At 41.8% G+C, this 26,013-nt stretch overlaps 1 protein-coding gene and 1 long non-coding RNA gene across 2 annotated transcripts in view; one reads left to right on the forward strand and one right to left on the reverse strand.

Annotated features, from left to right (window-relative positions):
• LOC135436066 (uncharacterized) overlaps window positions 1-26,013 on the forward strand; it is a 184,662-nt gene that overhangs the window by 3,619 nt on the left and 155,030 nt on the right. The window lies entirely within an intron of this gene.
• On the reverse strand, window positions 21,746-23,648 carry LOC135436051 (uncharacterized). Its single transcript, XM_064693437.1, has 2 exons — window positions 23,409-23,648; window positions 21,746-23,347 (listed from the first exon to the last, which is right to left on the reverse strand). Exons 1-2 carry the CDS (start codon window positions 23,535-23,537, stop codon window positions 21,815-21,817), a joined length of 1,662 nt encoding a protein of 553 aa, XP_064549507.1. The 5' UTR covers window positions 23,538-23,648; the 3' UTR covers window positions 21,746-21,814.

The following is a 26,013-nucleotide window of genomic DNA, read 5'->3' on the forward strand; positions in this document are numbered from 1 at the left end:
GTAGCCTTATTGATCATGTAAATACTTAAGATCTCAAGAAAGGAGCTGAAATTGGCCCTGCTTAGACCCAAAATTTCTTTGAATATTGCAAGATAAAATAAGTCAATAGTTGGGTACAAAAACAAAGATCTGTATTGCAAGGTTTTCAAGCTTTAAGCTTTGGGCGTGTCTTATATCATTCTATCTATACAAGTTATAATGTTGAAAGTTAAAATCCGCCTTTAAAGCATATCCTTATCAATATTGAGTTTAAAGTGTATTTTATATGATTTATTTCAAACAATTTATTAAGCTTTATTTCCATCCGATTCACACAAATATTAAAGCTTTAAAGCCTCTTCGTGAATATTAAACTTAACCGAGCTTTCACTGAGTTTTATGTTATTTATTTCAAATAATTAGTTAAGTTATACCTCGTTAAGCACTTTGATATTGAGCTTTAAGTTTTCCCCATACAAGCAAAGCTATAAGCTTTAATGCGCTTTACAGCTTGGGCAAGCATAGCAAGCTCCATAGTCGAGCCTCTAACGTATTTTATATAATTTATGTTTGACGATTCATAAAGCTTGAATCTCTTGTTTGCTTTTAAATGATAAATCACTTTTAAAGCAAATGCTTTGATCTTTTAGAAATATCGAATATAGCATTCTGATTTATATTGCACAAAATTATCCATTTTAATTTAATCGTAGCTTTAAGCTCTAATTGACTGTTTATATAGATAGCAATTATGTCCATAACTAAATCTTCTGTCGGTTTTTGCATCCACACCGTGACATAAATTACAAAATCAACAACTAACACAAGATAGGATAAAAATCAAGTTATGACCAGGAAGAAAAAAAAGAGCACATACGTTTTGATTTATTGGCTGCTGTCGAGGCTCTGCCCCCCTGCACACCTCACCCTAAACGCTATTCGCATGCCCAGCTAGGCCGGGCTAAGTAGACAGCTCAGAGGCCTAAACGTAGCAAAACTGGAACAACACAAACAACAACAACAACACCAACAGCAACAACAGCAACAACAACAACAACAACAACAAACAATGGCAGGCATTTTGATTTGTGACTTGCGACTGTTCACGTTGCTGGCGGGGGCGGGGGCAACGCCTCCCACTCACTCGGCAAACGCCGGCAAAAGCCAACACGCGTTGCAAAATCAACATAAAAAATATGAAAATAAAAATCACGCAACAGGATATTGAAACGTCACACATATGCCACAAGTGCTAGCCGCGCACGTAGCACCAGAATCGGAGTCGGAGTTGGAGTTGGAGTCGACGTCAGAGCCGGGCCACATTGCCAGGAGGAAATCATAAAAGTTTGGGTGCAAAGCCGAAACAGGAGCAGGACTTCATGCGGCATTAAAACTGTCAGTGGCGCAGATTGCCTGCGGTAGGTAGGACACCTTCGCACATGATTTATTTGCCCCGGCGATGCAGTGCAGCATCAGTGGGTAAATTCAATGCGAAATTGCCGCAAAAACTGCGCACAAATTTTGTAAACAGTTGCAGTTTCCTTATTTTTGGTTGCGCTACCTACCCTACCGCCACCCCCACACGTCACGTCCCAGCCGGAGCCACAGCCACAGCCAAAGTCGGCGGGTGTGATGCTCAGTTCTGGCCAATTGTCAGTCAGAGCCAAAGGACTTGCGTGTCTGATTGGAACTTGGCTTTGGTTTTTGGCCTTTGCCCGTGCTTGGTGAACGTGCGGTGAAAGTTTAAATAAAAAGCAGGAAGATTGCTCTTTCCGGTATAAATATGTACCTTGATTATGGCATAGCTGTGAATGAGTCTGAGAAGTCAAATTTTGTCCGTCTGACGGACCAATTCATTGACTGACTAATTGACTGACTGGTGATCAACTTTTGATTTCGCCTTGTCGTCTATAACGGATTTGAACTACGGAATCTTATTTTATAAAAAAAATTGTAATTTCTGATATAAGTAAATACTTAAACGGAAAGTTTGGAATATTCCTCAAGCAAAGGTGGCTATTTTATGGAAGAAGGTTGTATCAACCATTTTTAATTTTATCCAATCGTTTTTAAAAGCATTTCCAGAGCTCGAAAATTGTATGGCATAAGTTTAACTTTAAATGTTATGTAGAGTATGATTATTATAATGACAATTGATTTTAAATCATTTGATCATTCATCCTTTTCCGGATAAAACTGGTAGTAGTAGTAGCTTGTTAGTATTTGGAGACAATCCCTGCAGGGACTCTTTTATCTAAAACAAATTTAAATTTGACAGTTTGTTTAACAGGCAGCAGAATATGGAAACGTGCTCGAATTAAATAGCTTAAAGTGGTTTTCATCCTGTTGAAGCTTTAACCAGTTGCGAATTGCAATCGGCAAGCTACGAACTAAGTACAGCGTGCAAATAGAAGTTAAATCTTCGACACATTTTACTTACCTTATGTAACGCAGGTGCACGCTAAATCGCGATCCGCACCCGATCAGCTTCAAAGTAATTTTTAGAGACCTTTGTGAAAGTTTATTTGGTACGCTTTTCGCAAAATCCACCACCAACATTAGGTTCTTTATTTGATCTTATTGGATCTTAAACTTTTTTCCAGAAAATTTCTGTAAAACTTAACATATGACTTGAAGTTCAAAATATTTATTACAAAAACTTGCCACAGGCAAGGCCGGGAAATACCCGCCAGTATTTATAATTTGATTTAAACATCAAGTTCTGCTTACGCTTGAAAACTTCGAAATTGTTGTGTTTCTTACATAAAAAGCTTTAGATTTAACGTCTTGTTAACCTTTGCAATGAATGTGTAGCCGAAGTTAAAGTGCTTTGGAATGCCACAAAAAAATCTCATAAGTTGAAACCTGAGTAGCAAATGTGGCTCAGCTTCAATAGACTGCAGCATGTTTTACCGTTTGCTGGAGCCGTGTGTGTGTGTGTGTGTGTGCGTGCGTGTGTATGGCCTGAAAGCATATCCATTTCACGCACAAGTGCCGTAGATGTTGCCCCTGATGTTAGACCGTGTGTCAAATCCATTAACCTTCTGTTTACTTTTCTACGTCCAGCAAAAAAAGGAAGTGAATGAAGTGTGTTTGCGTGTGTTGGGTGTGTGTGTCTGTTAGTTTGTGTGTGTGCGAGTGGGAAATTTGATATTTTCACTAAATTGCGTTGCACACTTGAGGCCGCTCGCAGCGATTGACACACTGGTCAGCCCACTGCCCGCCATAACATAAATCTTACCTAGGCGAAAGTGGTGCGAGAAATGGAGTAGTAAATGAAGCAAACACTCGCACACACTCACACACGCACACTCGCACACACACCAAATGGGCATTAAGTTGACGTAAATTGTGGGCCATTACATTAACACGGCGATGTCTGAGGGTCTACCAATTAACCGAGGCCAATTGTAATTGCTTTTCGTAGGACTCGCAGAAGTTATAGATATCTATTCATATATATTGCACAGCTATTAGCAGAGTATAGATAGTTCTACAACCGCATTATGGGCCACAGCTGTTGTTGTTATTGTTGAGTTGCGTTCTAATTGAATTTTAATTACCGTTGATTTCACTTTTCGACCTTTGGCCACAACAAACAAACACACAAATAACAACAAGCTCTGCAATATTCAATTAACAGCAAAATATGCAAAAAGTGCAAAAAAGTTGCGCCCGCAGGCACTTTTGGCCGCCCGGTCAGAGCCAGTTCCAGAGCATTTGCATTGTCGGATCACAATATATATCCAAGGCTGGCCCTTAGACAGGCGACGCCAAACTTTTCGCGCACGTTACACGCTGACTTCCGGCTGCGGGCGACACGAGTCCTTGTTGCTGTTTTGGCTGCTACAAATAACCGGCATCAACTTTAATCACCTGCTTAATTAAATCAGTTTCAGTTGCGCAGGTCGCCACATTGTTTCCACCACTTCGGTTCGTCCTGGCAACGGCGGCGGCTCCTGTTCTGTTTTCTTGGTACTGGCGCCGTCTGCATAAATTATGCTGCATAATCACCTACAAGCATTTTATTTAAGCTTCACTCGTCTGTTTTCTTGCCACTTCGTCGGGCTTTTTTTCAGCTCACCGCATTGTTGTCCGATAAGCGCTTAAATCATTAACGTTTTTTCTATTTGGCTGAGCTGCTTTTTATTTTTTTTTTGAGTTGAAGTTTAATTAACTTCATGCTCTCGTTGGATTTGTTTTTCTTATCGCGGGTGTTACGTTGATTATGATCTTTAGTGGACACAACAAAATTCAGCTAGGTATTGCGATTCAGAAATTATTCACCTAATATATTTTAAACAATTATATTCTAGTGTAAGAATAAAGACATGTTTTTATTTTTTCATTAATTTAAGAAGTTCGAAGTAGTTAGAAAATTCGAGTTTTTTTTAATATTTAATTTTTGTTGTGAGGCAATTTAGTATGAAAGGTCGCAGAGCAAGGAAAACTTAAGCCCTATACTATTTTATTATGGGAATTATGGGATGTAAATAAAGTTCAAAGTTGTTTAAAACAGAGTCTTTTATCCATCCCATCCTATATGTAATAAACAGTGGACTGAATCTAGAGTGTTTTTTTATTACAAGCTTACAAACCTAATACAAATTTATATTTGATATGTTCTGCATTAAAAGACTTTTGCATTCATATAAATGTATTTGTTATGCATAAATATTTAAAAATTTTAACTAATTTTAACTATATGCTAGTTAATATCTTCTATAAACTTGAATAAATATTAAAATACACAATTCAATAAAACTGTTGTGCATCCCTTTTCACTTTTAACTCGCATCCCCCATTGATTTAAATGTCCAGCAAATGCACTGAAGAATAAAACGCAAGACACAACAATTATGTTAATTCGTTTATGGGTCAATGTCTGGTGCAACTGACTTGGAAAGTACTGCACATACATATAAGCCACCTATATATGTGTAGTGCACAGTAGCTGTACTCTGAACTTGTATTTTATGGTCAACACTCGGCAATATTTATCATTAAACGTTTTAATAGAGCGCAACAGCAGCTGAAATGCAGCATTTGAACATTTGCGCTTAACAGTGCAATTTCCCCTGCGCTTTAACACTGCTTCGCTCTGCTAAGCTGTAACAGCGGCCATGTTAGCTAACAGTGCTGGCAGTCTGGATGTTGTTGCTCTCTCGCTTGGCACTGCGCATGTGCTAGCCTCACACCTCTGCTGCCAGCCACGTGTCGAGTATGTTTGTGTTTATGTGTGTGTGTGTGTGTGTGTGTGTGTTTTGGCGTATATAATGTACCTTACGCATCCACCAATCTACCTGCGCAAAGAAATGCCCGCTCACCCCAGCAGAACTCAATCCGCTAACCATACATAAAGCTGTGCCTCTCTCCGCAAGTGTGTGTGCTTATGTGTGTGTGTGTACCTGTTCTAGGTGTTGGTCTTCGTCGTCATCGTCAGCATCGTCTTTAGCATCGTGGCGTCGTTTCGTTGAGAGCAGTGCAAAATGCCTTTGTAGGTGCCATTGGTTTTATAGCTCTCTCACTCTCTCGCTCTCTCTCGCATCAGCTAAGCAGCGCCACCTGCCGTGTGCTGCCCCTCTCGACCACCTACAAATGCTGCTGCCCATCAGTCAGAGTCACGCTCTGAGCTTCAGTCTTCAGTCGCCTCTGCGTGTTGTTTTATGTAGCAGCTGCGTCTCTGCTGCGAGTTAGCCTCTGCTGATTCTGCTGCTGCTGCTGCTGCTGCTGCTGCTACTGCTGCTGCTCCTGACTGGTACCTAACCGCAAGTGGCAGTTGTTTTGCGTTTATTTTCACCCGTACACGTAGCCCGTTGCCAACCGTCTGCCCCCCGCTCCACCCGCAGTTACGGGCCTTGGCGCCTCCGTTGCTCATTCGTTGTGGCGTCGTGCGTTTGCGTTCTCGCTCTCTCCTTACACACACACAGACACACACGTATAGAATCACAGACAGGTTGTTGCTTGCTGGCTCGCTCGCACATTTACCGTTACCGTTAAGGTGTGCAGAATGTTGGCAGCCAACCAAAGCCGAGCACCTTGTTCGCTTGCTCACTGAGCAACGAGCATTGAGCGTGGCGCGTGGAGCATGAAGCGTGGCGCCAACCGCATTTTCTTACGGCCCTTTGCGGCATTTTTACCGACGGCAACAGTCTGTGCCACAAACTAATTTATGACCGGCAAACGCTTCGTATACTTTATATATTAACATTCATACGCCCCGTGCGCCGTTTGATGACATCAAATTATTTGCTCGCATACGAAAAGCGTTGACTAATGCAAATATCATAATATTTTAGGGTAGCACATGCGCTCCTGTTCCAATGCCTGGCCTTGCCTTTCATCAACGTCACGGCAATATTCTCGTCCTCGTGCGCGTAGTCGTAAACGTCATCGTCTCACTTTCGGCATACACCTTGCTTCTTTTATGTGTGTGTGTGTGTGTGCGTGTGTGTGTAAGCACATGCTCTCGTCGTTGCTGCCTCAGTGTGCAAGTTTTTTGAGCGCAGTTAGGTGCTCACACACACACACACATACATTGACAGAGACGCAGCTTCGTATCGCTCGTTAGTTCTCGTGTGTATCTGTGTACCCCCTGCCCAAGTCTTTTCTTTTCTTTTTTACTGCTGCTGCCACTGCTGAGACTGCTGCTGCTGCTGCTGCTGCTGCACGTCTTTAGGTAAATACAAATGAGACCGCTGCCGAGTGGCTCCACCTCAGTGGCAGCTGCCGAGACAGAGAGCGGAGAGCATCAGGTGCTATGGAGCTATGGCTAACCCGCCAGCCAGTGGCTGCCTGGAAGGTGTGTCTCTGTGTGCGGCTGTTGCTCTCAGCGCTGTAGGTGCGCGACGGGGACGTGATTTATGCCAGCCAATGGTTGCGTCTCTCTGCCGCTGGAGTGGTAGGTGTGACATTACGGCGAGACCGTTAGTTGGCTATTCGGCTAACAAAGCAGCAGCGTTTACCTTCTGTCACGTGCGCTTAAAAATGGCGACGCCAACCCAATGCACGCACCTATAAGCGTAGAGCAGCCCCCTCCCTGCCCCCTTGCTTAACGAAAGCCAACTTTTCTAATTAGCCAACGTTGCAAATTGGCAACGCTAAAGCAGTCGGTGGGGGAAGGAGGGGGATTCACATAGAAATAGGCGGCAAAAAAGTTTCGCCTCTCTATGGATTTTTTCCTGGCCCGTGTTCTTTATTTTTCACAGCCTCCCGACGCGTCTCAACGCCAGTTTCTCCGTTGTGTTGAGCGCCTCGGACGTTGCCGTCGCTGCCAGCTGGCTCCACTGTTGTCTTCTTCTTGTTAGTGTTGTTGTTGCTGTTGTGGTGTCAGTGTCCTCGTTAGGAGGTTCTTGCTTGTGCGCAGCGCATTTTCTTTTGTTGCAAATAAAATCAATAACATTTTATAGCAATTTAATATGACCTTCATGGCATAGATACTCGCATACAGACGCATAAGTATATATGAATATATTCATTTTCATTGTGTATTGTGTTTTTCCATAGGGCGCTTTTCTTTTCTGTTCTTTTCGGCCGCAACTTTTGAATATTTTTTTTTTTGTTTTTCCTTCGCTTCTTGCTTGTATTGATATTTTTGTGATTTTTGTTTTCTGCCATCTTGTAGGCGTTTTTGTGTATAAATTTTGTTTGGCCCAGCCGCGGCTATATTTGGCTTGCATTTCTGACGTTTAGCGAAAAGAAAAAGTTTTCAGCACTTTTCAACAGGTCGTATGGGCGATATTTAACTTTTGCTTTGCACTTTGCAAAAGGTCAGCAATTTGACATTGAGCCCGACATACGAGACTGTCAATGAACTCTTGTTTATATTTCTAAATGAAAGGATTTCAACTTTGAGAAGTTTCCAAGTAGAACACAAACAATTTGTTGACTCAGTCTTCGGTTTCTTGAAGCTGTTGATGATCGAGCTAATCAAATTATAATACAATTTATTTTAAATATAAATAATATTTATATCAATGCTAAAACACTTTTTTTCAAGCCCTTCAAGAAATGTTTATGTTTCTTCAGTGTTCACACATGAATACGTGACACCGATTCTAAATTTGACCCTCGGTAAAATTATATCTCACACCATCGTGTACGACTGCAGCCAGCAGCATAATAATAGATAGCGCACTTGTGGTCGCTTAAGATTGTAAGAGAGACCTACGCCAAAAAATGTCATATTAGAAATATAAGTAGCAAGGGTAAAAAATACCCTAATTAAACACAATAGTTTATAACCGCTGCTGCCGATAATGCATCGACAGCAGGCCTAAAATAAGATACTCTGATACCTAGAATTCTTAAGAATAAAATCAGTATCTTACAAGTACTCACTTTGGACATATCCGTTCATTCAGATTTCTATAAAGATTTACTTCAGCATAAATATAATCAGAAATATTTATTCATTTATTTAATCCATGCTGAAGCTTCTAGATTTGCGCTGATATAAAAATATACACGTTGTGGGCTTAATACTTAATATAGATTAGTATAGACAAAAAGAAAGATGATAAAAATGGCTCGGGCCAATACTTTCTTGTTGTTATATTATACTTAACCATTATAAACAATTTTTGAAGTTCCAAAAGGCGGATGGACATCTGTCCGTCACGATCAATTATATATTCTTTATCAGTATTTACAGCCGAGTTTATATAGACATGTCTTTCTTTTTGACAGTTAATTGCTTTCTATGAGAAATTATCTGCCAGCACTTGAGATACCCCATTGAAAGTTGGCATAAATCTATTTTTATCCCGCCTGCCGATCGAACTACTGAAATCTATAAAACATGTTCTTTGTATTAATAACTTTTTTGCTTTGGAAAATATCTGAGCCCAGGTCAGCATAACCAGCCTCAGTCTGCTCCCTAAAATATACGCAAAACCTCGTAAGCAGAAATGTGCGTTTTTGCAACAACAAAATTTTCCTATATACATACAACAAAAAATATACCACATAATATAAGTGTATTAAAAATTTGTATAAGATGCCTTTCATGTGTCATCTTCATTGTTTTTTCCCAAGATCAATTTACTCACAAAATTCTTCTTTGTGATCTATATCAAGTATTTCTTATTAAGGAATTTAAATGTTGTATTTGACTGTTAACTCAACTACACGCAAATCCGTCTACTCAAGAGGTCCACTCCAAGAGGATTTACCCTCTATGCCCTCCTGAGGTGATGCAGGACTAGCGAGAGCCTCCTTGTCTGCAAGCAGACAGTCTGTCATTTTCAGGAAGACAAATAAATTCGTTTACTTTCTAGCATTTTTTAGGAAATTTGAAAATGATAAATAACCAAGTTTGCAAAGCTGAAAAGCAGGTCGATGGTTCGATGCACGGTTCGAACCAACGTTCCATCTAAAAATTTCGTTTGTGAACCTGATTTTTTACGGTCCACGAGCCTTAGATTGTTGGAAAAACTTTTGTCAAATGTTGTTCAAAGCTTAAAACATGCTGCCCTTCAAATTCAATGTTACCGAGAAAGTATGTCTTCGGCAAGTCGAAATTGTAATATCCTGGACATTTTCCTTACGGATTTGCAGATATATGCGAATATTGAAAATCATAAATGCTGAGTAATATGAGTACAGTCATATGTACAACCAGAATTTTCTTCAATAATTCAATCCTTTCTCAGAATGTTTGTTGTTTAGTTTTCGAGATGATGGTTTTATATGGGTTAAGGTTGGGAAATTATTTTTTCTAGTTCGGTTCAAGGTTTGGTTCAAGGCATTAGAAAAACGGGATGTAGCCTGGGAGAACATTTTTTCTGTTAGATCATTTTCACTTACAATAATTTGATTTAAGGCTTATTTCAAGTTAATTTTATAACCTAGTTTTAATATTTTATTATACTAATAAATCAACAATAAAAAATAACAAAACTATTAGAATTTATTATACTAGATTATTTTATGAAAGAATTTTAGACTTCTTTAACTAATTATTTTTGTTAATTATTTATTCTGTTGAATTATTTACACTTATAAAATTGCAAGTAATATTTTCAAAACAATATTAATATTTTAGTTTGTTATAATTTCGCATACTTTTTCCAATTAATTATTTATTATTGCTTTCCACAAGCTTGTTTCAAGTGTAAAAACTGTTGATAGATTTGCTGCGATTTCCTAGTTTATGAAAGTGTTATATCAATAAAGGCGTTAGGCTTCGATTCTTTAGATTCCAAGTTTTCAGCCTTAAAATGTCGTCTTTAGACTGGAGTCATAAATCATCTAAGTAGTTTTAGAAGATGCTGCTTTGAGTTTCGACAAGGCATTGCCTTCAGTCTCTAATAGCGCACTTAACCCACACCCAAATGCCGCACTCATCTGGAGCTGCCTGTGCTGGAGTGGAGAAGTTGAACAATAACTCAGAGCATTAGTCGCTTGAGAAATTGTCTGTTTACCTTGTTGGGGCTTTGGCATTGCAGTTGCCGTTGCCAAATGGCACTCAAAGTGCGCCAAATATGAAAAATGAGACGCAGGAAGCGAAATTACAAAGTCCGCTGGCAGCAGCAGCTACAGCAGCAGCAGAGGCAGCATCCTGAAATCCTGATGCACCTCCAGACATGGCCGCAACATCACAAAAGCAAATGAAAAGTTGGGGTAATAATTGTGCAGTCCCAGTTCCAGTTCCAGGTCCAATCCCATACCCAGTGCCAGGCCGAAGACGGCGACAACAACGCCGCGGGGCTTGAGGCCGGGCTACACATTTTCATTTGGTCATGTCCGGTCGCCGTCGACCGCCAATGTTTGTCCAGACGACCCCAAGTAGTACACACACAGCTGCTGGTTCGGATATATTTTTTTTACTTTTGCCTTTCTTTTCTTGGCTTGTGCTCTGTCAACGGCAAATGTTGCCAGCGCGTTGCGCTGACCGCTGTCCAGTTGGGGACACCTCGTCGTCGTCGTCTAAGTGGGCTTCATCAGTTGCGCTTCGTTGAGCGCCGGCAGCGTCATAATCGTTGTCGTTCTTTTGCCCAGCGTTTTTTGCCCTTTGCGGTTGCCATTTTTGGGGTCAAAGTTCAGCCACATCGCCTGCTCCGACTGCTTATTTATCTTTGAGATTCTTCTTCACTCTGCTGCACAGGTTTTTGTCACCAGAACTGAGTTATGGTGCCCCAACAATGCGTCAGTTAGCCGCTCTGCAGTGCCAGCAGCCACATTGCGTTTTTGTCAATGTCCACTCTCAGTTGCCATTTGCAGCGCATTGCCTTGGCGTCGACTCGATGCCAAGTGCTCAAGTGTCCATGTGTCCACGAGTGTGTCGCACGTGGCTTACGGCCTTAAGTGGAAACTGTAGTTTTTCTTACTTAACCGTGGCACACACGCAGCCTCCCTCCCCCGCATCATAAAGATTTGTGTCGGCGCTTTTATGCCATAAGTCAAGTGCTGGTCGCTCAGTTCAAGAGCTCACGTGCTTCGTCCTTGCTGTTGCTGAGGATCAGAGGCTAAGCTTAGGTTTTCCCAACTGGCCAACTTTTGTTTGAGCCGCGCCTTAATTAAGAATGCGTATTAAACAATTACGGTGACCAGCTCGAAAAGACTTTGCCATTTGCAGCGGCATTAATTCAATTTGTCACACTTTACGAGTGCACAACTTTTAGCCCCCAATCCGACACCCCTCATCCCGCAACTGTCCGGTCCAAGTCTCTGAGCTTCACAGCTTTACACTTTAGCCGCAAAAGTAGAGCAGCTGTCCAAGTGGTTGGGTGCCCTGCGGTATGCTATGCCACTTTCAATTTGACTATGCCGGAAGTTACCTGCTGGCGCCAGCCTCACACTAACACACACACACACACACAGCAGCAGCTGGCAGCAGTGCCGGCACTGAAGTCATTTCCTGTGCTGCGTCTGGCTGTCCCGTGCTCAGTGCCCAGTGCCCAGTGGTTTTAAGTGTCCCATGTGGCCAGCAGGCACTAGAACTAGATTAAATTGGCATCTTTTGTTGTGGAGTGTCGAAGTGACTTTGTTTCACAAATGAGAGAGCGAGCAAATTAAAACTTGACTCATGTGTGTATGCGAGCCTGTGTGTGTGTGTGTGTGTGCGGACTGTTTTGTGTTTGTTTTAGCAAAAGTCCTTGGGGCCGTAGCAGCAGCTAGCTGAATGTTGATGTTTGCCAGCACATACCAGCTGCCTTGGGATCATTCTAGGTAATGTTTGCCAACGGTTTAAAGCCTCTCTCGGCAATTCTCAGCCAGCAGAGGTTAGACAAATCGTTAAAACGTATCCGTTTATTTTATCTAAACATTTAAGTATTTAAAGAAATGTGCAGTGTGTTGCTTTTTATAGCCTGTTATAATTGACAACTGGTATGTGAAAGTAGAGAGACTTTTTTCACAGTATAGAATTAAAGTTTATTGATAAGTTAATGCTAAATGTTGGATGAAACATTCTTAGTAGTCTGTGCGGCTCATCATCGATCTCTGAGACCAGACGACGGCGAGACGCAAAAGTAAAAGGTTATTCGTATTAAAGTTTTTACAATAATTAAGATGGAATGTATTTTTAAAACTAGAGTACACGGCATCTTTAAATCATTCATATTTTTTCTTGCGTACGTTTATTATCTCTCTTTAAGCTACTGCCTTTCTCCGTGCTTCTCAAACCAACTGGGCTTATTCATCAACAGTTTTAATTGATTGCCGTTTCATGTCGCTGTTGCCGTTGGCATTTTGGGCGCTTGCACAAATCGCCGATTAATTAAATATTTACAAGCTCAATTGGGCGGCAATGAATGCTAATTAATTTGTTATTTTAAGCTGAAAGGCGGCTGCTTCTTATCTTCACGCTTGACGTGAGTTCCGTGGCGCTGCGATTGAGCTTTACATTGATTATTGGTGATGGATGCTGAGCATGAGAGTGCCACGCTGGCTGGCTGGCTGGCTGGCTGGCTGGCTGGCTGGCAAAAACCAAATAAATGAAAATGAAAATGAAAACAACCCTTTGAACTTACTGGACAGTAATGTCAGGCACTTCCGCTTCGTTGAGATGCTTTGGGTCTTTGGCATGTCTAATTGAAAAACTTTGCTCTTGCAATGTTGCCAAAGATCTGAAGTAAAACTGAGCAACTGACTAAAGTGCAAATTGCCAAACTCAAATAAAAACTCAGTCACACACACAAACACACACACGCTCAGTCGAATAGTTATCAAACACATGAAACAATTCAATAAATGTAACTAGATATGTTTTGTCAAGTTACAAAAGATACTCTTACCAACATTTTTGTTGCTGCTGCATTCGAAATGCGGTTAATTTTCTTGAAAGTTTTCGCCATGTGCCAAATGAAATGGCTGGCCCAAGTTTGCTGGCAAGTTTACAGCTGCGGTCTCTGCCAGCAGTAACTACTGTACTCTGGTTAATGCAAGGCCTGCCCCAACTGTTCCGCCTGTCTCCTATCTGCAAGCGATCTCTTACACAGCCTACGCATACACATGGCACACATTAGAGATTGGTTTTCTTTTTGGGCCATTTATGAAATGCGCACTTTCAATTTCTTTTGGCCGAGATCTCTGGCATTTTTAATTGCACGCCACGTTTCGCATATGAATTGTGGCCAGACGAAACAAACAAGTTAATTAAACGTTTCCGGCCAAAAGTTTTTCCATGCTATCTGTGTGCTGGCATCGCATCCCGCCGCGCCTTCCCCTTCGCCTTCGCCCCCGCCACAATTCACTTGCTGAATGCTGCTTTTAATTACACAGATTTGTATGCCGTTTGGTCCTTTCACTTTCGGACAAACTTGTCTTGTATTACATCCCCTCAGTCTTATATGTATGTAAATTTATTATTTATTAACATTAATTATGGTGGTCAGTGTGCGTGTGGTAATTGTAGACGCTGTCATCTTAGTTCGGGTATTGTCATCAAATTTCATCTGGTTGGCTGGCTATGCTGATGTCAGCGCTCCAATTAACTGGCAATTTGCATTGCCCATAGAATACACGATGATATGGGATATAGCTGGTCTTGTAAGTCAGCGAGTGGCCAAGTAAGGTAAGGTATTCAAATAAAGCTCATTGGCTTTAAATAGTCACTTTATCGCTTAAGGAGCTCGTTTAATCTCGTTAAATCAAATATTTTAATTTTTTAAAAGCCTGCCAGTTCTATAATCAACAGTCTCATCTCTCTTCAGTCTCTTCTTTGAAGCTAAAACTTGTTGTGAATTATAAAGCGTCAAGCAACAAAGCGGGCAACCTCCACTTTATGTGCGTTGTACCCAGGCTATACAAGTGTCTCACTTTTAATGCTACCTTGATATAACTTGGCAAAGCAAATCCAAGCTAAATCTGAAAGTCGGCCGGATTGGACCACTATATCTTAAAGCTGCTCAAGAAATGATCAGTCAAAATCAATTAAAGTCGTTTCATGAGACTAATTTTTTGAGATACAATACAATTGCCAATACATTTGGCAAAGCTCCAATCTGCTCCACATATCCACATATATATAAAATCTGATTAACATCAAAGTATATACTATTTAGAACTATGTGGTATATACTTAGCTTCATATTAAAGATGAAGCCATTAAATAATATCTGCTCGGTCTAATTTAATTCCCATTATGTTAATTACAATAACTTCCATTTAAAAAAAAAGCCTGCATTATACTCTTTGTATACCTAGTTTTCAGGAAATGTATTTTCTCAGCTGCGCTCAAAAGTAGGCCACATATTTTGTCTGCTAGTATATTTGCGGGATCTTTAAACACATTGTCCTGGCACTTGCGTAGTCATTGAGCATTTAATAGTTTTACATGCAATTAACACCTAAAGGCAACTGGTACACACACACACACACACAGGCACGTAGTGTGTGTTTAGCTGCTGTTGGCACTTGTCGTAGTACGTGTTAATAAAACTAATTTTATTAGCTAACTAGTGTAAGCAGCGGTTTCCACACGTTGTTTGTCTATATCAGGATTGTGTGTGTGTGTGTGTGTTAAGTGGTTTGAGTGTGTGTGTGTGTGTGTGTGTTACCTAAAACAACAAAACAGAGCACACGTTTGGCATTAATTTAATCCTTCCGCAAAATAAAGTGATACCGCCAGCCACTAACAAGGCAAACACATTAAATATTTGTGCATACATCAGCACACACAAACACACACACGCAAGAGCACACACACACATACATTGAATTAGCTGTCAGTCGCGGAGTGTATTTGCATATGTGTGAGTCTTTTAATTGCTGTCTTCAAAGGCTGAGGTAAGAATAATTGCAAGATTGGGTATAATGTGTCAGGCTGAGTGCCGAGTGCGAGCTGCGAGCTGATTACATCAAAAGCCATATGAAACAAGAGACACACACACACACACACTCACACACACACACATACACTTATTCGCACTTTGAAGTGTCAACAGGCAATAGGAAGAGGAAACGCAGCCACGTTATCCATCAAGACATCTTTCACTTTTGTCAGCGAAACAACAATGGCCTCTTAATTACGTGTGTGGCTGCCGCTTTGTCTCTGTGTGTGTGTGTGTGTGTGTGTGTGTGTGTGTGTGTCTATGTGTCTTGTGAGTGTTTGTCTAGGGCGCCAACAGTCTGGTGTTTGCCTGACACTTTTGCTTTGCTCGCGCCACTTGTTGGGCCCGTCCAAGTTGGTAAGCTTTTCATCAAGTTGCCGACGCCTTTGACTTGACTTTTGAGGCCATAATTGGACGAGTTCTTTTTGGAATATTGCTGAAGTGCTTCCTGCAGGCCAGTGTGCAGACCAACAGGATGTTAATTTCAATTTAAATGCTTGTCCATCTATGCTGTTGCTTCTTCTGCAGTACCCTCTACTTGTTCAATTGTCACATACGACGTCCTTAGCTGCAAGCGTTTTGGCTTGACTCTTTTGTTGCCATGTTGCGCCAACTGGACGGACATGCGGCAAACGAGATTGCCAGCAGATGTCTCAAGGAGCTGTGACTGGCCTTCTGACCAGCTGCTCAACTGGTAAACAGCCTTTGGGCACTTTCGGGCAGTCAGCTGACCTTTGGCCGCAAAGGCAGTCGTCTTGCAAGCTGCATTTCCGCCTCCGATGCGGACTTTAATTAGATTCTCTCTGCACGAACACCGAAAGGCCAGCGGCAACTCGTATACTTAGATAAGTTTAAATGAATTCATTTATTTATACATCTTAGCACAGTATTTAATTATCAACAAAATAAACAGCTATAGAAACTTTTACTATAAAGGTTATTTTTCATGTTTCCAAGAACGTAACTTTGCAAAATATTCAACGATATTTATGGGGATAATAATTTTGATGCTCGATTAAATGTATTGTATTAAAAACCATAAGTTTACCAAAACATAATTTAAATTCCCTTTTCCAATCTGCAAACTATCATAACTTTTTGTAAACTAAGCTTGTTTTCATAATTGATTCCATTTTTGTCACGACGTGCATAAAAAATCAATGCATTTATGAAAACTACGTTAAGAACATTCCTTACCATATTTTAGATTCTAAAATATATTTGATTTTGTTGAATTGGTACATGTTAGCTTCTCCAAGGCTCCGATAAAAGCCCCTCTTAAACCTCAAGTCCCCAAAACTTTGTCAAATGGAAACCTGTTTTCATATCTGTTTCAGGTTTGTCACCTACCTTGGTTGACTATAATAAATATACATTCATTTGCATAACAATATTTTTGAAATTGCAAATCTTGATATTTCTTTTTTAATCAAATGCGATTATTTTGTTAAGAAAATTCAGTTTGGAACTGGAATATTATGTACACTCCAAACATAGTCAAACTAGCATCAACTTATTGCCAGTTCACAGTAGTTGCTCATTTGGCTAATTAAAATGGGAAGAATAAACAAGCTCGACACACACTTTTCCACACATGGAAAGGAGGGAAAAAAAATGCAGAGTCAATTATGAATTATCGGCGGAGCATGAGACAGCGTTATGTGGAGCTGCCTGCCGTTGGCGTTGCGTTGGATATATATAAGTGTATATATATATTCGCAGCTGCTTCATAAGCTCATAATTCATATATCGAACGGCAGTGGCAGTGGCAAATCTTGAACGAACGCCGGAAATCACGTACCAGCGGAAAAGTTGCCACGTTGCGTGTTGGATTTTAGCATTATTGTCTTTTAAGCTAAGACAGAGTGAGTATCAGCAGCAGCCCCTCTTCGTCGACCACAACAGCTAATTAACGTTAATTTATTAAATCAGTGTGTAAGTAAAGGCATGCAGTGGCCAGGGGGGTGGGCGGTTGGTTGGGTGGCTGGTTTAGTGGCTGCCAGAGGCAAAGATAAAAGTTTCACACGACTTGCTTACGCTGGAGATGCCTCAGACTCAGACTCAGACTGAGACTGAGACTGGGGCTAAGGCTTAAGGCTGCCACTTGGGTGGGTTTTTCTTAGCTGGAAAAGCATGAAAACCACACGCAGCAATTATTAATTCAATTATTTTAGCGCAAACAGCACCTAAGACGCTGCTGCGCCAGTTCCCGGACCAGGACCCGGACCAGAACGAAACTCAAGCAAAGACATAAATGGTTTTGGTCTTATTTCCAGTGCGATGGGCGGGGTAACAGCAGGGAAAAAAAATGATGCTGTCTTTGAGTGTGCTGCTGAAATAGAGTAGCACAAACACAATTAAGACAGCGAGAACATCAAGAAAGAGCATAGCAAAGCAGCTATGTGGGCGGCTGCATGCGCCCTGGTTAGGGTATGCGATTCTTGATGCGCTGTGCAAATAAAGTGGCAAATTTAATTAGGAGCTTTCCACACACACATACACAAAGTGAGCGAAGTAGCGAAAGGGGATGAGATAATGTGACTTACCACCTGTTTACGTGGGACTGCCCACTGGTCGCCGTCGCCGTCGCCGCCGCCGGACATGCAAATTAATAACAGGCATCCGTTTCCGGTCAAAAATGAGCATGCCAAATGCGACGACATGATGCTAAATTACAAGCTGAGCGCAACTGTAACAATAATAATAATAACAATAACGATAAGGAACGGGTATATTAATCAAGCCGAAGAATTAATACCCTCTTATATATGTAGCTAAAAAGTGCTTTTATACAAGAGTTTTATTTTCGATCGATTGCTACTACGAAAGCCATAAGATATAATACTCCGATTTGATATAGGGTTGAAAATATTTTGGTCAAGATATCGTGAAAGACAGATCAATGCTTCACGCTAAAAATGATTTAATCTTCTCGAAAAATTATATATAATATAGTAATCCGATGTTGACAAGATTTTATATGTAGCTTTTAAAATTGAATGTGTGTGATAAAAGAGACTAATTTTTGCCCGATCATTTCTATGTTAGTTTTATGATATAGTGGTCTGTTCCGGAGTGCAACAGAAAGATGGACTTAAGCAAAGTTTCATGACGATATGGATATGGCTATGATGTCTCGGCTGTTGCTACTGAGAAAGAACATACTTATATTTATATACTTTATGGAATCGGATTCTATACATTACACACTTTGTGACAAAATTATAATATCCTCTGCAAGGGTATAATAACAATAATAATGAGAGCCGTGGCCAAAAATTTTAAAGGCAACACATCCGCAACGACAAAACGTGTCCGTAACAACATCCGTAGCGGAATGTGAGGCATTTGGCAGGGGAGTCGCCAAATGGCAACAAAAAAGTAGGTAAAATGGAAAAGTTTGCAACTTAAAGTCACCTGCGCTGGTTCCCAAACTACAGACCAGCCCCTAGTTAAAGCAAAAGTTTACGAGCTGGGGTCGGGGGCAGGTTGTGGACGGGGCTGGATCGGATGGGTGGTTGTCCCTTTTGTTTCAATTCACGGCAATTGCAAGTCAGCTCATCAGGCATCAGGTATAATTTGGCCGGGGACTATTTCATTTTACGGCCAAAGTGGCGCATTTGCATAAAGTTTTATTTTCTTTGACCCGCACTTGGGGATTTCCATTTGTCGTAGTCGCCAATTTCCATTTCATGTTTCCTTTGTATTTGCTACTTTGTCTACACGGCTACGTCGCCGGTCGTCTATGAAGTGATTTCTTCTTTTTGTTTTATTTTATTTTATTTTTGCAGCTGCAGCTATTGAATTTCAATATCATCTGGTTGGCACAGCGGGGTCAGCTCTCTGCTTAAAGCTGTGACCATATCCATATCCTGGCTTGAATAATTCGCTGTGCATGCTAATACCGTTACAATTGTTTACATATACACACGGACAGTAAGACCATCAGACGTCATACGTCACGCCCCCACCACTTACACACGCCCACACACACCCCACACACACCCCACACACACACGCAACGCCAATAAAAGGTAATTTCAAAATCAAACACTTGCCCAAAAAGGCGGGCGGAGAAAGTCTGCTCAAGTGAGCGCCAGAGTAATATGAAGGATGGGGGTTTTATAGAAGCTATCGTTGTCGATTTGCCGTCTCACAGTAAATCCTTTCAATTGCTGCAATTTACAGGATAAATAGGATCAAAATCGAATTTAAACGGCAAACAAATTTTTCGTGATTTTGATTTTGTTGACAGAACTTTTCACTTATGTTGCAAAATAAGCAGATTATGTGATGACGACGTCGCTGATGCTGTGCAGGATAAGCCAACAAGGGTTGCGCCTTGTCTATTGAACACCTATAACACACGCACTCACACACACACTCACACACACACACACTCGCCACAACACAACCCGCCACCGAGTTCCATTTGCATATATCAAAGCTGTGCGCATTTCGCGCGTATATATTTTTTTTTAAATGCTGTAAAATATTTAAATTAAATGTTCACATTCACAGTTCAAGGAGCACGCTTAGAACTATCAGCATAGACCCACACTATATACCTAGCAATATACCAATACCCATACCAAATGTGAAATCACTCGGTTTTATTTATTTTTACTCAAATAACTTTGTCGGGCGAAACTTCTGCAGAAAAGGCAGCAAAGTTGGGCGCCAACTTTCGACACGAGTCCTTGGAACCTCCTGCGGGTACAGCCCGACTGGCAACATAAACAAGATTAATTTCACATGTGCATGTATGTGGGTGGGTTGGGCAGACTCGGATTTTGGTAGTTGGGCCGCGCCAGTTATTACTTTGATTATGTTTATTTTAGTCATGAAATCCTAATGCCGGTTTCTTGTGCACTTCTCGTTCATTTAATAAACTCGTAGACGAAGCGCGAAATTATTTTCACTGAATTTTCGACTGGCAATGATTGCTTCTTTGCTGCTAACAACTTTTGTGTGATTAGCCAAGTGAAAAAACACGAGATTAGGCAAACTATTTAGAACTTCATTAACTTGTGAATGCAAATTATATAAATATTCTACTGAGGTGCGAGGCAGTTCTTGTTTTCATCCTAAAGATAGCGATAGGGCTGATGGTTTTCTCAATTACAAATTAAATTTGTGCAGAATTGTATTTAATAACTATGAAATACAAAAGTTTATCATGGAGAAGTAAAATGTTTTCGTGAATAGTTACCACACAAGATGCACCCATTTTTAAAAACACATTTTTTAAAGCTTTGCAGACGTTTCAACACTTTTCAATACTTTCTAGCACGTTTTTTGACACCTTTCAGTTTCAATACTTTCTTAACCTTTTTTTCAATACTTTTCTCAACACTATTCGACTTTTTTCAACACATTTCAAGACATTATGAAAACTTTTTCAGCATATTTTTAAACGCGCTTTTTAACACTTAAAATTTTTTCAACACTCTTTTCAGCACTTTTCAACACTTTTTTCAACACCATTCTCAGCACTTTTTCGACACTTTTTCAACACTTTTCTCATAACTTTTCTCAACGCTTTTTTCAACGCCTTATTCATTACTTTGTACCCTTATCACTGCGTTACGCAGCTATTACCGCGCTTTCTGTTTTATGTTATGTTAAATATATTTAAATGGTTTCTGAATTTATAAATCGGCGGCTGAACGGTTGTTCAATAGACAAAGCCACAAGCTAAATGCATTTTGAAATAATTTTTACTTTAAATTAAAAAGAGGGAGCACACGTCTGCTTATGACATGCTCATCCTCCTAGCTATTTTTGGTATTTGCATTTTCATCATTTAAAGCACATTTCATCCGTCGCTGATCTCAAATGATTGCTCGCAGTCCAATTGGCCCGATCACAATCGGCCCGCACGCAACATTCAAATGGCCAAAACAATCTACAAGTGCATCTGCCAACTTGGCGGTGCTCCAATTGCAGCCACCGCCGCCAGCAGAAGCGGACGACTTAAGTGCTTTTAATTATGTCCACGTCCACTTTAAACCAAATATCGCAAGTTTCCGAAATGCGCAAATCATGGCTACGGTTCTGGCTCCGACGCACTGCACCCGCCTGCAGCTCCACCTTTGGTTGGGGCGGGCGCAATTAACGAGAGCGGGCGGAAACTGGTAGTTCGCCGGCGTTGCTCTAAATAAACCGTAACAATTTATGAAATTTTAATTTCCTACACTTAATAACACGCCGAGTTATGGGCGAAAGAAGCGAGCAAATTCTCCTATAGAGACATCAACGTGAGTTGCCAGCGCAGGTGTGGCTGGGGGCAAGGGGCAAGCAGTGGCAGTGGCAGCTCCGTCTCTGTGCTGGCGGCAACTTGCAACTTGTGTGGCATGGCAGCAGACGGCCACGTTGGGCATAATTAGAAACGGTGCGCCAACGCGGTGTTCGTCTAAATTTGGCATCGTTGTCGGCGTCTGATCCCCGCCAGCGCCCGCCAGGGATTTATCGCACTTATGATGTGTGAATTAGCATGGATTTGTTTATATTTTTATTAACACCCATATACATATACGTATACATGCATATACCAGATTTCATAGGCCAGACTCGGGTTCATCGAGCTCCAAGTCGAGGCGACTCTGCGGCAGAGAGTTGATCGAGCTGGTCTCGGAATTGGCATGATCCGATTGCCCATCCTTGTCATAGGTAATGGTGCTCATGTCGCAGAGCATTTGCTCCATCAGCAGCTGTTGCTGTGCCAGGAATTCCGCCTGCAAGCGCTGCTGCTCTTCTGCCTGTTGCGCAACCAGCTGTTGGAAGCGTTGCCGCTGTTGCTGCTCCATCTCCTCCAGCACTTTGCGCTTGATCAGCTCCGCAGTGCTGCTATCAGCGCTAGGAGCTATATGATTCGCGCTGCTGCTGGACGGGGATGCCGTGCAAGTTGACTGAGTGGCGCAGCTTCCGCTCGATTCGACTTTCTTCAAAGCCGCTTCACGCTTCAGCGTGGCACGCGGATCATAGCTAAGGCGCCGCTGTGTACTACTGAACCGCGTGCTGCTGTCGCTGCTTACCAGCTGCACATTGGCATGGGAGGAGGCGTGCGCGGCATAGCTGACATTGCCGCTGGAGCGAGGTGTTCGCTTGCCGGACTTGTTGTTTCCAATCCGCTTCTGCGGCGTGTTCTTGGCCACCTTGATGGGCCGACCTTGCTTCTCCGGCGTTGAGTGTTGCTGCTTCACCTGGATCTTGCTGCTGCTGCACTTGCTGCTTGGCGGCGAAGCAACTCCTGGCAAATCCGTAGCCGCACTTGCGGCTGCATTGGGAGAACTGGGCGCCACCATTTCCATTAGCTTCAGTTTGTAGCCAAGCGGATAGGAGTGGTAGCGCTTCCACAGCTGCGGATGCAGTCGCTCGCCACGCTCCGCGCTGCTATTGGGCGGCACATTGCTGGCCGCCTTTTCATCTTTCGTGGTCAGCGCAGGACTCGTAATGGCACGTTGCAGGAGTTCGGAGTCGCGCTTGTCAATGGACTTTTTTAGCATCTGAGCGACGTCCAATAGCTGCCGGATCGCCTCAAATCCGCACGGCTTTGCATTTGCTTTCTGTTCAGGTTCAGGTTCGGCATTCGGAATAATGCTGCACGCTGACGGCTCCTGCGACTGTAAAGGGCTGCACCTGCTAACAGGCACCTGCTTTGGCATAGGCTCAGCCGTTTCCAGCGAGATTGTCGACAGCGTTGCATATAAGAGATCGGGCTCCTTAAGCACTGCGTGCTGTGGCTGTATCCCTGCGAATTCCTCGCACAGCATTTGCACCACCGGCGTCTTCTTGAGCGGCGACCCTATGGGCTTCATGAACTTGATGATGGCATTGCATTTGTTGTCATAGATCAGCGTCTCCGAGAACTGCAGCTGCTGCTTGATGCGACCAACGACAGTCAGCGGCTGTTGGACCAGCTCCGTGTTGGTGCTGGCATCCATAAGCCGACAGCAGCCGCTGCATGCTATGTGCGTCGACTGTTGCATCTTGCCTGCATCTGACAGTTTGGGCAGACGCTCAACCTGCTCCTCTATGGCTATGGCGGCCAGTCGGTGTTGTTGCATCTCCAGCCGCCGCTCAGGTGTCATCTGCATAGAGATCATATATTTAAGGAGTGGGCTGAATTCCGCACGCATTCTGATCACTTACCAAGGGTGACAAAATGGATTTGCCATTGAGTGTAAAAACGGATTTGTAGTGACTGTTTTCCTCCTGCTGCTGATGCATCTCCGCCCATTGTTGGTCCACCTCTTCGGCTACTTTCAATATGTACTCCATAATAAGTTTGTTTGATTGCCAATTAGTAAGCCAGAAAATGTTTATTTAAAATTTGAGAATTTTTTCGAACGCATTCAAAGCATAAGAGAACATTAGTTTTATAAACGACTGACAGTTACAATGTGACTTTGATTACAAAAATAATATAACAGTGCGCTGTCGAGTGTGTTGAGCGTGCTCGATTAAGAGATACCCTATACAGAAGAGGATATTTAAAGTATCCCAAATTAGTCAAGTCCGTCTGTATGAACGAATCGATGTAGAAGAGTACAAACACCGAAGATTCTTATTATTTATCATCGATATCTCAATTTTCGAAATATCGATAAATATCGATTTTGAGACTTGGTTATTTTTAAGCAAAACGCGGAAAAATATAAGCGCTAGATACACAACCTTGGCAAGTTCTGTTATTGTATACACAGTTTGGGAATAAAAAGTTTGGTATTTATATCAATTTAGGCCCTGAATTTAGTAGGGATTGGAGTATATCCACCGAAGTATACATAGGGAAGCTCGTATGTTTTTAATGGTTGCTCAGCGCTGGTCTAAGGCTATCTCTTAGTCGGGCACTCTTGACTAGACCACTTCTGCTTGTTTTGGATTGTAAATTACATTGAAATTTTGATTACACGCCTATTATTATATGCCCGAGATACGAATAAGAAGTCGTGTATCTTAATCGATGTTAATCGATTGAACTAAAACTTACTAGTAAACTATTGTTATATGGTCCAAAAGTCTTTGATCGAATAGTCTATTGATGTCCGCAAACATTATCATATAAAGAATACATATATGTATACTCTAAGGAGCCTGCATCCTTTAATATACCCTTTCTTTTCATCTATTCTCAATGGCTGCAGGGTATACAGAGATTCCATTGCCGACTAGAAAGCTTGGTGCACACATTGATATGCACTGCACATGGTAGGACACACTGTACAGGCTGACAAATGGGCCGGTCGTCGGCGTTGCCGAAGCGTGCCACAAGGTGCCAGCCGGCAGCAGCCGTCCACTGATGCGTTGCAGCAACAACACAAATAAAGTCCACTCCATTACCGGCTGCCACTCTTTGCGTGTGTTTGTGTGCTGTCCTTTGAGACGCAGCCAACTTGTGTGCACTTCCGACCCAAAACGTATATGTCGGAAATTTGTCTTGCGGGTTTGAGTGCTTGTAGGTGTGTGTGATTTGTTTTTTAAATTTCTCAGCAGCCTTGAAAGAAAAATAGAAAACGCAACGGCAAACGGTGTGCGCGAGCGGAGGAAATGCCACTGCCGCTGGCCAATTTGTCGCATAGTCCACCCCCCCTGGCAGCTGGCAGGACTGGCCCGGGTTTCTATTTGTGTTTTGGCAATGGAGTCACGTAGCATTTCACTTGCATATTTGCCCAATGACATGCGACAATTTTCCACTAAATTTGGCATGTCAAACATATTTGCAGCCGGGAACGGGCAGAGGGGGAAAGGCAATGAAAAATAATTCCAATTAATACATTAACAACTCGAGATAAGCGACAGGACAACTGAAGAATGAGAGCTTGAATCAGGCGAATGTCAGGTAATAAACGCTGTGCGGCCCATTCTCGTTAGGTCTCACTGGTATTGCGTGCCAAAGTCGCCAAAAGTTTTGCGCCACGGCAATTTGTTTCAAGTGGCAATTCGGGAGCGTGCCAAGTGCCTTGATAACAGTAACGGCTCCACCAGACAGTTAGTCTGGCAGGTGGCTGGGTGGTTGGTGTGCCCCACCGCCTGGCCACAAAAGGTATTTATCTCATTGCACAGATTAAGTGTTGTCTTCAAATTAGTTGAGGATATGGTGAGGGGAGGGACGTGAACTCAATCAGAGTACGTGCCAGGCAGCCCTGCTGTACTTGAGCCTGTCGCTAAGGTGTATTTAAAGACTTCTCTGCTGGCAACAAGGACATTTTTGCGCTAAGCATTATATTGTAGTCAGCGAATCGCCTGTATACATATGCCAGAATCCCTGTCTGTTTAATCAAAAAAAAATGTACTCCTCTTTTAATTCAGCTGATTCACTGTGCTAATTATTGATAAAGCGATCTGGCAACACTGCATAATAATGCTTCCTGGGTGTAAGATTGGCTGCGCTTGAATATTTTTAAATATATTGATATTTTAATTTATCGCATAATATTTATTTATGCTATATATTTATTGAATTTCTTACTATGGCTTTTGAACATTCGGCTGCTTTATTTTGTTTATTTTAGTTGCTTTTGTTTTTGCCTTTGCGATCTGGCAGCTTCACTCCAAAACTGTCTCCATTAAGTTGGCTGCGATAGATTATTTACAGAAATCAATTAAATATCGCTAAAGAATGGAATTTCTTCAAACATTACTGCACCAGTCATTTTATTATAATATCAAAGTAGAGCACACTTCAGCTATATCTCTGATAACTGCAGCTGCACGAAAATATACTGAAAGCTAAGCACATTCTTTTGATAACCAC

The sequence above is a fragment of the Drosophila montana genome, unplaced genomic scaffold, assembly GCF_035044405.1.
Source record: "Drosophila montana isolate Dmon_TW-CO22-7 unplaced genomic scaffold, ASM3504440v1 contig_3733_1, whole genome shotgun sequence".
Classification (NCBI taxonomy): domain Eukaryota; kingdom Metazoa; phylum Arthropoda; class Insecta; order Diptera; family Drosophilidae; genus Drosophila; species Drosophila montana.

Bases quoted from the DNA above. Each gene is read 5' to 3' on its own strand.
- LOC135436051 (XM_064693437.1), bottom strand. From the start codon at position 23,537: ATGGAGTACATATTGAAAGTAGCCGAAGAGGTGGACCAACAATGGGCG. The intron at 23,348-23,408 runs GTAAGTGATCAG...ATCTCTATGCAG, and splicing joins AATCCATTTTGTCACCCTTG to ATGACACCTGAGCGGCGGCT.